General features: G+C 42.9%; 1 protein-coding gene across 3 annotated transcripts in view; it reads left to right on the top strand.

Moving 5' to 3' along the window:
* The window catches only part of aldh9a1a.1 (aldehyde dehydrogenase 9 family, member A1a, tandem duplicate 1), a 79,442-nt gene continuing 66,597 nt past the window's right edge, over positions 1–12,845 (top strand). For all 3 annotated transcript variants that reach the window (XM_070887354.1, XM_070887353.1, XM_070887352.1), the window contains exon 1: positions 1–405. In XM_070887354.1, coding sequence (XP_070743455.1) covers positions 240–405 — 166 coding nt within the window. In that variant the 5' untranslated portion in view covers positions 1–239. The remainder of the gene's footprint in view (positions 406–12,845) is intronic.

The raw sequence follows: 12,845 nt of genomic DNA, 5'->3' as shown, positions 1-12,845 counted from the left end.
TTGGAGAGAGACAGCGAACGTCTATTTTAGGTCCGTTGGAAGATATATTATTGCACACTTCTTTTTATTTTTAAAGAACGTGCACACTCGCCGTAAACATTTTCAAATAAAAAATAGCAGCAGTGCCGGTTGCACAGGTTTTATTTGCATTTGTTGGGTTTTGTTTTAACTTCCAACACATTTGCAAGTCCGCTCTGGGCTGGGGCTCCTCTCTGTGACTGAAGCACCGCTAGGCCTGTATGGAGATCCTACGGACTCGACTGATGTCAACTCCCCTGCTCCGCGCTGCCTCCACCGGCGCTTTCCAACTCAAGGAGCCGCTGAACTACCGGCACGGGGGCCGAGTGCAGCCGAACAGAGGGGATGGGGACGGCAGGAGCGAGAAGGTGCATGAACCTGCCTCAGGTAAAGCATCTGCAGGGGGAAATCTTGTGTCAATAGCTGCCGCCACCCTGTCCAGCATTATAACGGTTGAAAGATGATCTGAAATGATACAATCTTTGCAAAGATAATTGAGTTCAAAATGTTCACAGGATAGCCTGAGTACATAACCAAAGTGAACTTAACAGGGACATTCCCTGACACTGCTGGTGTGTATTGTGAATAGAGGAAATGTCTTCCTGCCCTTACTATCTGCAAGTAGTCTGTCATAGGACACTTACACTGCTTGGTATAGATCACTTTATAAACATACAAAATCTGCATTATAATTCCAGGCAAATTGGCATGAGTTTGAGATTTTTGGCTCAAGCCACGAGACTGGCTCAAAGTACCCTTGCACCATTTTGACTTTCATGCAACAGTACAATTGCAATTGGTGCAAAGTCAGCTTTAAATTTTTTTAATGATCTTGAAAGTGCTCAACTTTACCATCGTTGTCTTTCTGATAGCAACAGACAGCTGTTGCTAACATTGTGCATTTGTGGTATGTGCTTGTGTGTTAAGCACATATGTACGGAGCTCTGTGGTGGCAGTTGTATAACAAGATGCTTCTGTCTTGCTCTGAAAACAGTTACCGCTTCCAACATTAAAGGAGTCATACCACCTTTACTGTGGAGTTTCTGGGCAGAGACCGTTCTTGCAACAGTGGGTGCAGAACCCCATTGCACCTGTGCTTATAGTGTGACAATTCCATTACTGTTTGAACCACTGAATCCAAACAGTTTGGACCGTCTCGACCCCAAGACCACTACCATCACATTAATGGTCAAGTGGCAGCAGCATTGCATTGCCTCCAATATAACTTGTGTTCAGAATGTGATGGCAAAACACTGAGGGTACCTCAAGGTAGTCTTGCACCTGGCATAAGTCCAACCACAGTGGCATGCTACTCATGGTGCTATAACAGCATCTTTACAATCTGCATTATAACAAAATAGCATGAGGGTACCCCAAAGCAGTTTCACACCAAGCGTCAACGGATGTAAGCCTGAGGTATTCTGGTTTTCTTTGAGACTTGTGAACATAGGAAAATGTGGACAGAAAAAGACCAGCTGTGATGTCTTGTGCATCAGGTCAAGAGACTTCCTACCCTCTAGGTGCCATGTAGTCTTCTGGAAAAACCAGATCAAAAATCCAAGGCCAGTTAGGGGAAAAACCAATCTGGAAAAATCCTCTCCGATCCCTCTAGGTGATCAAAACTAATCCAGGAGATCACATTGATCGTGACTTGTATGAATTGATGTATATTTCTTGTACGATGCAAACTCTGCCAGGAACAGGCCTAGCTCCCTCTTGAAGGTAAACAGTGCATCCATCCTTCTCATCCAAAGGCACAGTCTGCGACTCTAATAAATTGCTAAAGAGGAATGCAAGGTGTTCGGAAAGCACAAGTACCAACTCACTGAAGTCCCTCGGGTGGATATCTGGACATTTAAATGCATCCCAATCTATTTTGATGTTTTTAATTCTATCTAAAATGATGGCCATTTAGTTTAACATTTACAATTTGATTAAAGATTGATGCGAAGTAATCATTTCATCATCATCATCATAGGCGGTCCCTCGAACGAGGATGACTTGCTTCCACACCAGATGTTTCAATGAAGGACCCAATATTCCAGTCCTGAACTAGAGGGGTGGAAGATTCCTGTGCGTGGATTTTTTTAACGTGTGGTGACCTTTGCACATCAGCCACCACACAGGCTTGACAGAGCTAGGCCTTTATCCAGTGGCAAGGATTAACCAGGACGACTGGAGACCTGCTCTGTTGCACGGACTTCGTGCGCACACATATCGCAGTGCTGCCCTTGGGCCCTCGGCTCTTCTGGGCCCCCTACCCCATTTGCCGCACCTCCGCCACAATCTCTCGCCGCTCCTCCCATATCTCTGCCATCCCGAGAGTCCATTTGGACCTGTCCCTGGGAATTTTCAGATGCCCTATACAGTCTTTAACATGACCTCTAACTTCTAATGTAGCTAAAAATGTATTTGCCATTCCTACCACAATTGTATACTATCCTCTTCTCCAGTGTCTGACTGGTCACCTACTGAGGCAAATTAGACTATAAACAAAATTATTTTCATCGATTAAAAGAATGTAATTCTCAGGATATATACCATGCACAATTAAAGGAAATAAAAGCTCAAATAGCAGCTTTTATTTCCTTTAATTGTGCATGGTATATATCCTGAGAATTACATTCTTTTAATCGATGAAAATAATTTTGTTTATAGTCTAATTTGCCTCAGTAGGTGACCAGTCAGACACCTTGACTTAGTCTTGCCATGTGCTCTTTTGACTTTAGGGACATGCATGCTATTTTGTGCTTTAATAAACTCTCAAGATTTACCAGTTGTCTACAGTATCGGTAGCATCCCCACCGAGTTGAGTTAAGCAATTGACCCGATTTAAGTCTTCTGCCATTCAGTAAAGCTAACACTTTTAAAATCTAGAATTAACTAGAGAGTTTTAATACCTAGAATTTTACTAACCAATTGAAATTGAATAATATTGTGGTCACTGTTGCTCAGGTGTCTCTCTTCCCCCGCCCCACCAACATGGAGGTCTGATACCAAATTAGGCTCTATACTACATACTAGATTGAGTCCATGACTACCCCTGGTTACCTTATTAATGGGTTGAGTTAAGAAACTATCTTGTTTAATTTCTACAAATCCTTCAGCTGCACTGCCCACAACGTTAGATGGTTTACCATTATGCCAGCAAATTCCTGGAAAATTACAATCCCCCATATAACAGATATCACACGTTAGGAATTTGTTTCCACAGTCACATGGAACTTGGAACACCACTAGGCACATACTTGTGTTTTGGAGGATATAGGTATCCCCAATGTATCATAAAATTAAATAAAATATAAGGCACAGAACAGGCCATTCAGCCCAACCAGTCCATACTGCGTTTTATGCTCCACGAACCTCCCCTGTCCTCCCTCATCTAAATCTGTATCTATCAGCATAGCCCTCTATTCCCTTCTCCCTCATGCTTATCTAGCTTCCCTTTTAATGCATCTATACAATTTGCTTCAACCACTCCCTGAGGTAGCGAGTTCCATATTCTCACCACTCTCTGGGTAAAGAAGTTTCTCCTGAAATCCTTTTTTGTTTTCTTGGAAATTATTTTATATTGATGGCCTCTAGTTTTGCTCTTCCCCACAGGTGAAAATGCTCTTTCTGTTGTTTATTGAAACCTTTCATAATTTTAAAGACCTCTATTGGGTCACCACTTAGCCTTCTCTTTTCAAAATAAATGAGACCCAGCCGGTTCATCCTTTCCTGTAAGTATAACCTCTCAGTTCTAGTATCATCCTTGTAAATCCTTTTTGTGCCCTCACTAGTGCCTCTGGATCCTTTTTATAAAATGGTGACCAGAACTGTATGCAGTACTCCCAAGTGTGGTCTATCCAAGGTTCGATACATGTTCTCAACTTTTTAATTCTATGGGCCCAAGTTTCCACACGATAAAAAACGGGCGCCCCTCCGAGCTGGGCGCCCGTTTTTCGCGCCTAAAACAGCGCCTAAAAAAAAATCGCGATTCTGGAGCGTTCTGCAGCTCCTTGTCTGCCTGGCGCGGCGCCCAGGGGGGCGGAGCCTACACACGCGCCAATTTTGTAAGTGGGAGGGGGCGGGTACTATTTAAATTAGTTTTTTTCCTGCCGGCAACGCTGTGCGTGCGTGTTGGAGCGTTCACGCACGCGCAGTGTGAAAAAAACATTGGCACTCGGCCATTTTTGTAGTTCTTTGTAGCTGTTTAATTTTTGAACTTTTAAAAAATAAAAGCACATTGCCATCAGCACTTGCAGCCTTCTCACTGTCTACTCCCCCCGCCCCCCCGCGGGAAGAACAGGCGCCTCCTACCCCCCCCCCCCGGCAGGAAGAACGGGCTCCTCCTACCTCCCCCCCCCCCCCCCCCCCGCGGGCAGAACGGGTGCCTCCTCTCTCTCCTCTCCCCCCCCCCGGCGGGAAGAACGGGCGCCTCCTACCCCCCCCCCCCCCCCCCCACCCCCGCGGGAAAGAACGGGCGCCTCCTCTCCTCCCCCCCCCCCCGGCGGGAAGAACGGGCGCCTCAGGCTGACTGCAGAATTCTCCGTGCCTGAAGCACTTTTACACAGGTAGGAAGATGGTTTATTTAATCTTTTCTTTGCTTATAAATGTTTATTCAGGTTGGATTTATTTGTATAATATTTGTAGAAGTATAAATAAGGATTTATTGTAGAATTTAATGAGTTCCCTTCCCCCTCCCCCCCCCCCCCCCCACCTCGTTCTGGACGCCTAATTTGTAACCTGGGCCTGATTTTTTTAATGTGTAGAACAGGTTTTTTTCAGTTCTACAAAAATCTTCACTTGCTCCATTCTACTTTAGTTTGGAGTACGTTTTCACTGTGGAAACTTTCAAATCAGGCGTCAGTGGCCGGACACGCCCCCTTTTGAAGAAAAAATTCTGTTCCAAAGTAGAACTGTTCTACCTGACTAGAAATGCAGAAAAAAAAATGTGGAGAATTGCAATTTCTAAGATAGTCCGTTCTCCACCAGTTGCTCCTAAAAAATAAGGCGCAAATCATGTGGAAACTTGGGCTCATAATCTCTAGAAATAAACCCGAGTGCTTGATTTTCTTTTTTTATGGCCTTGTTAATCTGTGTCGATACTTTTAGTATTTGTACCTTTCCGCCAGAACATAAGAACATAAGAATTAGGAACAGGAGTAGGCCATCTAGCCCCTCGAGCCTGCTCCGCCATTCAACAAGATCATGGCTGATCTGGCCGTGGACTCAGCTCCACTTACCCGCCCGCACCCTGAAACCCTTAATTCCCTTATTGGTTAAAAATCTATTTATCTGTGACTTGAATACATTCAATGAGCTAGCCTCAACTGCTTCCTTGGACAGAGAATTCCACAGATTCACAACCCTCTGGGAGAAGAAATTCCTTCTCAACTCGGTTTTAAATTGGCTCCCCCGTATTTTGAGGCTGTGCCCCCTAGTTATAGTCTCCCCGACCAGTGGAAACAATCTCTCTGCCTCTATCTTGTCTATCCCTTTCATTATTTTAATGTTTCTATAAGATCACCCCTCATCCTTCTGAACTCCAACAAGTAAAGACCCAGTCTACTCAATCTATCAGCATAAGGTAACCCCCTCATCTCCAGAATCAGCCTAGTGAATCGTCTCTGTAACCCCTCCAAAGCCAGTATATCCTTCCTTAAGTAAGTTGACCAAAACTGCACGCAGTACTCCCGGTGCAGCCTCACCAATACCCTATACAGTTGCAGCAGGACCTCCCTGCTTTTGTACTCCATCCCTCTCGCAATGAAGGCCAACATTCCATTCGCCTTCCTGATTACCTGCTGCACCTGCAAACGAACTTTTTGGGATTCATGCACGAGGACCCCCAGGTCCCTCTGCACCGCAGCATGTTGTAATTTCTCCCCATTCAAATAATATTCCCTTTGACTGTTTTTTTTCCCCAAGGTGGATGACCTCACACTTTCCGACATTGTATTCCATCTGCCAAACCTTAGCCCATTCGCTTAACCTATCTAAATCTCTTTGCAGCCTCTCTGTGTCCTCTACACAACCCGCTTTCCCACTAATCTTTGTGTCATCTGCAAATTTTGTTACACTACACTCTGTCCCCTCTTCCAGGTCATCTATGTATATTGAAACAGTTGTGGTCCCAGCACCGATCCCTGTGGCACACCACTAACCACCGATTTCCAACCCGAAAAGGACCCATTTATCCCAACTCTCTGCTTTCTGTTCGCCAGCCAATTCTTGATCCATGCTAATACATTTCCTCTGACTCCGCGTACCTCTATCTTCTGCAGTAACCTTTTGTGTGGCACCTTATCGAATGCCTTTTGGAAATCTAAATACACCACATCCATCGGTACACCTCTATCCACCATGCTCGTTATATCCTCAAAGAATTCCAGTAAATTAGTTAAACATGATTTCCCCTTCATGAACCCATGCTGCGTCTGCTTGATTGCACTATTCCTATCTAGCTGTCCCGCTATTTCTTCCTTAATGATAGTTTCAAGCATTTTCAACACTACAGATGTTAAACTAACCGGCCTATAGTTACCTGCCTTTTGTCTGTCCCCCTTTTTAAACAGAGGCGTTACATTAGCTGCTTTCCAATGCGATGGCACCTCCCCAGAGTCCAGAGAATTTTGGTAGATTATAACGAATGCATCTGCTATAACTTCCGCCATCTCTTTTAATACCCTGGGATGCATTTCATCAGGACCAGGGGACTTGTCTACCTTGAGTCCCATTAGCCTGTCCAGTACTACCCCCCTAGTGATAGTGATTGTCTCAAGGTCCTCCCTTCCCACATTCCTGTGACCAGCAATTTTTGGCATGGTTTTTGTGTCTTCCACTGTGAAGACCGAAGCAAAATAATTGTTTAAGGTCTCAGCCATTTCCACATTTCCCATTATTAAATCCCCCTTCTCATCTTCTAAGGGACCAACATTTACTTTAGTCACTCTTTTCCGTTTTATATATCTGTAAAAGCTTTTACTATCTGTTTTTATGTTTTGCGCAAGTTTACCTTCGTAATCTATCTTTCCTTTCTTTATTGCTTTTTTAGTCATTCTTTGCTGTTGTTTAAAATTTTCCCAATCTTCTAGTTTTCCACTAACCTTGGCCACCTTGTACACATTGGTCTTTAATTTGATACTCTCCCTTATTTCCTTGGTTATCCACGGCTGGTTATCCCTTCTCTTACCGCCCTTCTTTTTCACTGGAATATATTTTTGTTGAGCACTATGAAAGAGCTCCTTAAAAGTCCTCCACTGTTCCTCAATTGTGCCACCGTTTAGTCTATGTTTCCAGTCTACTTTAGCCAACTCTGCCCTCATCCCACTGTAGTACCCTTTGTTTAAGCATAGTACGCTCGTTTCTGACACAACTTCCTCACCCTCAATCTGTATTACAAATTCAACCATACTGTGATCACTCATTCCGAGAGGATCTTTTCATAGGTTTATATGTGACCTGCAGGGCTGCTGACCGAGGGCCGTGTGGCTTTTTGTTGGCCGGCGCGGACACGATGGGCCGAAATGGCCTCCTTCTGTGCTTTAAATTTCTATGTTTCTACTTCCAGATCCCTTTGCTTCTCTACCCCATTTAGATTCTTATTTTCCAAGTAATATGTGACCTAATTTTTCCTACCAAAATGTAAAACCTCACACTTAGCTAAGTTGAAATTCATTTGCCAATTATATGCCCATTCTACAAGTTTATTATTGTCGTCTTGTAATTTTTTGCAGTCCTGCTTAGTATTGACTATCTTCTCCCCCAATTTGGAGTCGTTTGCAAATTTAGAAATTGTGTTTTTAATTCCAAAGTCTAAATACTTAATATAAATTCTTGCAGCCAGCTAGTTATCCATTCTGCTACTTGTCTCCTGATTCAGCATGCTCTGACCTTATTCATTAGTCTGTTATGATCAGTGCTTTGGTTAGGAGAACGTGCAAATTTAAAATCACTACTACAAGAACGAGGAATGAGGTTAGGAGAATATGTTGACACAGCGGGTTATGGAAACAGTGATGGAAGCAGAATCCATAGTAGATTTTAAAAGGGAAATGTATGAATATATGAAAAAGAAACATTTTGAAGGGTTTGGGGAAAGGGCAGGGAAATAAGTCTTGAATGGGATAGTTTCAGCGAGCTGATACAGGAGGACCGAATGTGCCGTGAAAATTCTATAATTCTGCAGCTAGAGTTGGCTTTCGATATACCACGATCATGCTGGTAACTTGGCAGCTTATATGTTGAGGGCATGAGACTAGCAGATGATGCCTGCTGTGAACCTTTGCGAGTACATTTAATTTTTAAAGTTTAAAAACTTGTTGAAGACATGCTGAAGGTTACTTTACCAAGCTATTGCTTAAAAATTTGGTAATTTGTCTGGTCATGCACATGTAAATCAGCCCTTTAATGGTCCATCGCCAAAGTTTCCAATAGTGGAATATTTATTTCCTCATTGTGACGAGTGGTGATAAACAAGGGAGTGAGGGGGTGGGGGGATGGCGGGGGAAGCTGGCAACAACGGCAGAATAGGCACATTTTTGGGCCTAACTTCCAGGTTGTGCCCACGGAGGAATTTCCAAGCCCCTCGTGCCAGTAATGTCGCACAAACAGCCATGAAATGAAAGTTGGTGGTGGCACTATAAGAACTTTCAGCTCTTTGAACAGTTGCGTGAGATCTTTAAATTCCATTTGAGACACCAGAACATCTTAACACCACTGTTTTCCAACTTCTCTGGGTGTCAGAGTTTCAGTAAATTCTGATGTATGTAAGACCCTGAGCCTAATCTCACACTTTTTCTTCATTTGTGCACTTGAATTGTAGACACTCAAATGTACGTTCTTGCTTAAGAAAAATGTACCTCCATATCAGAAGTGAGCATTGTACTGTTTTTGCACTTGAATAAATTATGTACCTTGCTTGTAATGTGGATGATTCTGGGTCATTGCGACGCACTCCTAAAAGTGCTTTTATCTGACTCGACAGACACATTCTACCTACGTAAACTTGAGGTCATCCAAAACTTGGCAGCCTGTGTCCTAACTTGCACTAAGTCCTGCTCACCCATCACTCCTGTGCTCGCTGACCCACATTGGCTCCCGGTTAAGCAACACCGCGATTTCAAAATTCTCATCCTTGTTTACAAATCCCTCCGTGACCTCGTCCCTCCCTATCTCTGTAATCTCCTTCAGCCTCGCAACCCACCGAAATGTCTGCGCTCCTCAAATTCTGCCCTCTTGAGCATCCCTGATTGTAATTGCTCAACCATTGGTGGCCGTGCCTTCAGCTGCCTGGGCCCCAAGCGCTGGAACTCCCTCCCTAAACCTCTCCGTCTCTCTACCTCTCTTTTCTCTTTTAAGACGTTCCTTAAAACCTACCTCTTTGACCAAGCTTTTGGTCATCGACGGTAATTTCTTATGTGGCTTGGTGTCAAATGTATTTGCTTTGTCTTTAACACTGCTGTGAAGCACCTTGGGATGTTTTACTGTGTTAAAGGTGCTATATAAATACAAGTTGTTGTAGAGCACTGTGGATTGCAGCCACACAGGTCTTGTGCTGTCGACAACATTTGCAAATGAAAATAACGAACTTCACACAGTTTAAAAACAGCAAGCTTTGCCTTTTTAAGGATTTGCGATCTTCTGTCAGAACAGACGAAGGAGGTTTGATAGGGTAGACGTAGAGAAGGTAGAGACTTATGGGGGGGTGGGGGAGGGAGTCCAAAACTAGGGGTCATAAATATAATATGGTCACTAATAAATTTAGTAAGCAGTTCAGGAGAAAGTTCTTTACCCAGTAATTACAAATGGTCCAAAAAGGATTATATAGCACATGTATCATGCTGGGAGATTAAGGATGGGCTGATCAAAGGGCAAGGCTGCAGATGTCACAACTGCCTTTCAAAATACTGCTCCTCAATTCTCTGCTGCACAGGCAGGCAATGCTTCAATCGCACATCAAAATCTGAAAACAAAGTTATGGAGAAACTAGCCACGTGTTTAAAACAACAAGAACAATATGAGGCACTGCAGCATTGAATCTCATAAAGGTGGCTTCAGAATGCGATATATAGAATTAGAAAGGACAATTGGATCAGAATGTCTGGTTAATATTGTTGTGTATGTACTGTAACACTAGACCACTGAATTGATCTTCACACGGTATACACCATACCTGTACCACCAGAGGGTGCTACTGGTGGAGACCTAAGGGTCACCTGCACACTGCAGATAACCAAATATAAAAGGGAGCTCACCTCATTGTGTCCTCACTCAAGGAGCTGCAATAAACGGACTAAGGTCATTACAGTTCAAGTACAATACCCTTATCTCGTGGATTCATTATTAGAATGCATGCATATACCACGAATATCGTACTCTGCTCTCCCCCAGCTCTCGATTGCTTCCGCAACTGCTGTTTCAATTTATTGACACATCTACCTCCCCAGACAGTCTGTTCCACATGTTAACAACTCGCTGTAAGGTACTAAGCTATCTGTTCACCGTTCCTTTCCTGAGCCTGACTGTCCCCAGGTAGAGTTTGAGACATCAGGCATATTATAGTTAATTTTATCCTTGCCCCTTTAGGATCCTGAATATTTCAATATGATCTCCCCTGAGCATTTTCAAGTGTAAAGGTTCCCAGTTTCTGTAGCTGCTTCTCATAACATAGTAGTCTGGTCCGAGGTATTGATGCAATCACTCTTTGCTCCACACTGTCGAGGTAAATCTTGCCCTCAGCTGAATGTGAATGGATGGCTGGGAACTCATAGTTGCCTAGTGCCACATTGGAGTAACTACTTTTGTACATCTGACCTGATTTTATCTTAATTATCATTTCAAGTTTAATATTTTTATTTATAATTGTGTTTAGTGTTTATATTGTGTTTAGTATGTATATTGCAAATTAGGCTGCCTCATGTATGTTGAAATGCTCTTTTGGTTTGTAAAGTCTGCTTGATGCTCCCATGGGTTGGAGTCCCACACCAGAGCTTGAGCAAAGAACTAGGTTGACGCTACAGTGTGGGAATGAGGGTGTGTTCGATTGTCAGAAATGCTGACCTTTGGATGAGATGTCTAAGGGCCACCCTGCCTGTTCTGTTTCAGATGGACTTTGAAGTTCTCATGACACTGTTCAAAGAGCAGAAAGTTCTTAAAATTTCTTGACCAACTTTCATCTCATGTCTGATTGTGTGTCATTACTGGCACAAGAGGCCTGCAAATTCCTCTGTGGGCACAGCCTGGAAGTTAGGCCTGAAAATATGCCCATTCTGCCAATGTCCCGTTACGTGCTCATTTTCTGCCAATCTCATTAGAATATGTCTGAACATAAAAAATGGTCGAAAACACCATAAACAATCGGGGCCCAAGGAAAACATCGAACTCTCACCATATAGTGCCCTTCTTTAAGTATGAAAATTAAAGTTTCAACAGGATGAATAGGCACTTTTCTCTTGAAAAAAGAAGGCCGCGGGGTGAGCTAATAGAGGTCTTTAAAATTATGAAATGTTTTGATAGAGTGGATACAGAGAGAATGTTTTCAGCTGTGGGGAAAGAGCATAAACTAGAGGCCATCAATATAAGATAGTCACCAAGAAAACAAATAAGGATTTCAGAAGAAACTTCTTTACCCAGAGAGTGGTGAGAGTATGGAACTTGCTACCACAGGGAGTAGTTGAAGCGAATAGTATAGGTACATTTAAGGGCAGGCTAGATAAGCATATGAGGGAGAAGCTGATAGAGTTTGATGATAGAGGAAGGATGGGACGAGGCTTGAGTGGAGCATTAACGTCGGCATGGACTGGTTGGACCGAATGGCCTGTTTCTGTGCCGTATATCCTATGCAATACAATGTAAAACTCGTTCAACCATCATTCATGCATATTTGAGAAACTTTAGCTATTCAAATCTTGGAGTCTGTTTGGAACTTCCAAGAGATACAGTTCAGACTAGTGCAGATCTCAATGGTCAAAATACAAGAAGAAAAGAAATTGCATGTATCAGTTATTTTATAAAAGAACGGCTTAGCATTCTTAGCATGGCTTAGTAGTTAAACCTAAAACAAGGTCTGATATTGTAATACTTTACCACTTGTTGCAGACTGGGAAAGGATCTTGCAGAGGCGTGAATAATTCCAGCAGCTAAAATCATTAACAGAAAGGTGGTTCTGTTTGTTGCTGGGAGCCAAAAGCTTACCTCGATGTCAAGGCTAGTGAAAATGCTCGCGAAGACGTAACAAGTTGACACTTGCCTATGAGAGTGAGCTAAAATACAAAAGCTAAAGAACCGAGCGTAAGAAAGATAGAGAAGATGCCAATACTGACCCTGAAATTCCCTTTTGGCCTTCCCACAGGCATTTTAGAGAAAAAATACGCACCTACCTTAAGCTGCTGCCGTCGTTCGACTTTCCAATGCTGTAGCCTGAGCTGACTGCGCGTCGCAGCACGTGCACGTCGGGACATGCGCAGGCCTGGAGCTGGAATACCATGGCCCTGGGCAGCCAATCAGGTAAAGTATATATTCATTTAGTAATAGGAGTTCCGTAGGGTACTAAACTCCTATTACTATGAATGAGAACCACCCCCCCCCCCCTAAACATCCAAAACAGTAATAAAAAATAGAAAATGTACACTACATTCATTTAAATTAAAGTTATTAATGTCTTTTTAAAAAAAAAAAATATTGTCCCGATTTTAAAAAAAAATAAACTTACCATTGTGGGGAGGGTTTTTAAATGATAATATGTTTTAATAACTTTATTTTTTATAAGTTTTTGTATTTTTTAAAACACAATCCGCCTTATTACTAATGCTCCTTGCATTGAGACTCAGCCTTCAGGCTTG

This window comes from Pristiophorus japonicus, chromosome 8 (genome assembly GCF_044704955.1).
Source record: "Pristiophorus japonicus isolate sPriJap1 chromosome 8, sPriJap1.hap1, whole genome shotgun sequence".
NCBI lineage: Eukaryota > Metazoa > Chordata > Chondrichthyes > Pristiophoridae > Pristiophorus > Pristiophorus japonicus.
Note: the sequence above shows the minus strand (reverse complement) of the source record. Positions and strands in the feature narration are given on the sequence as shown.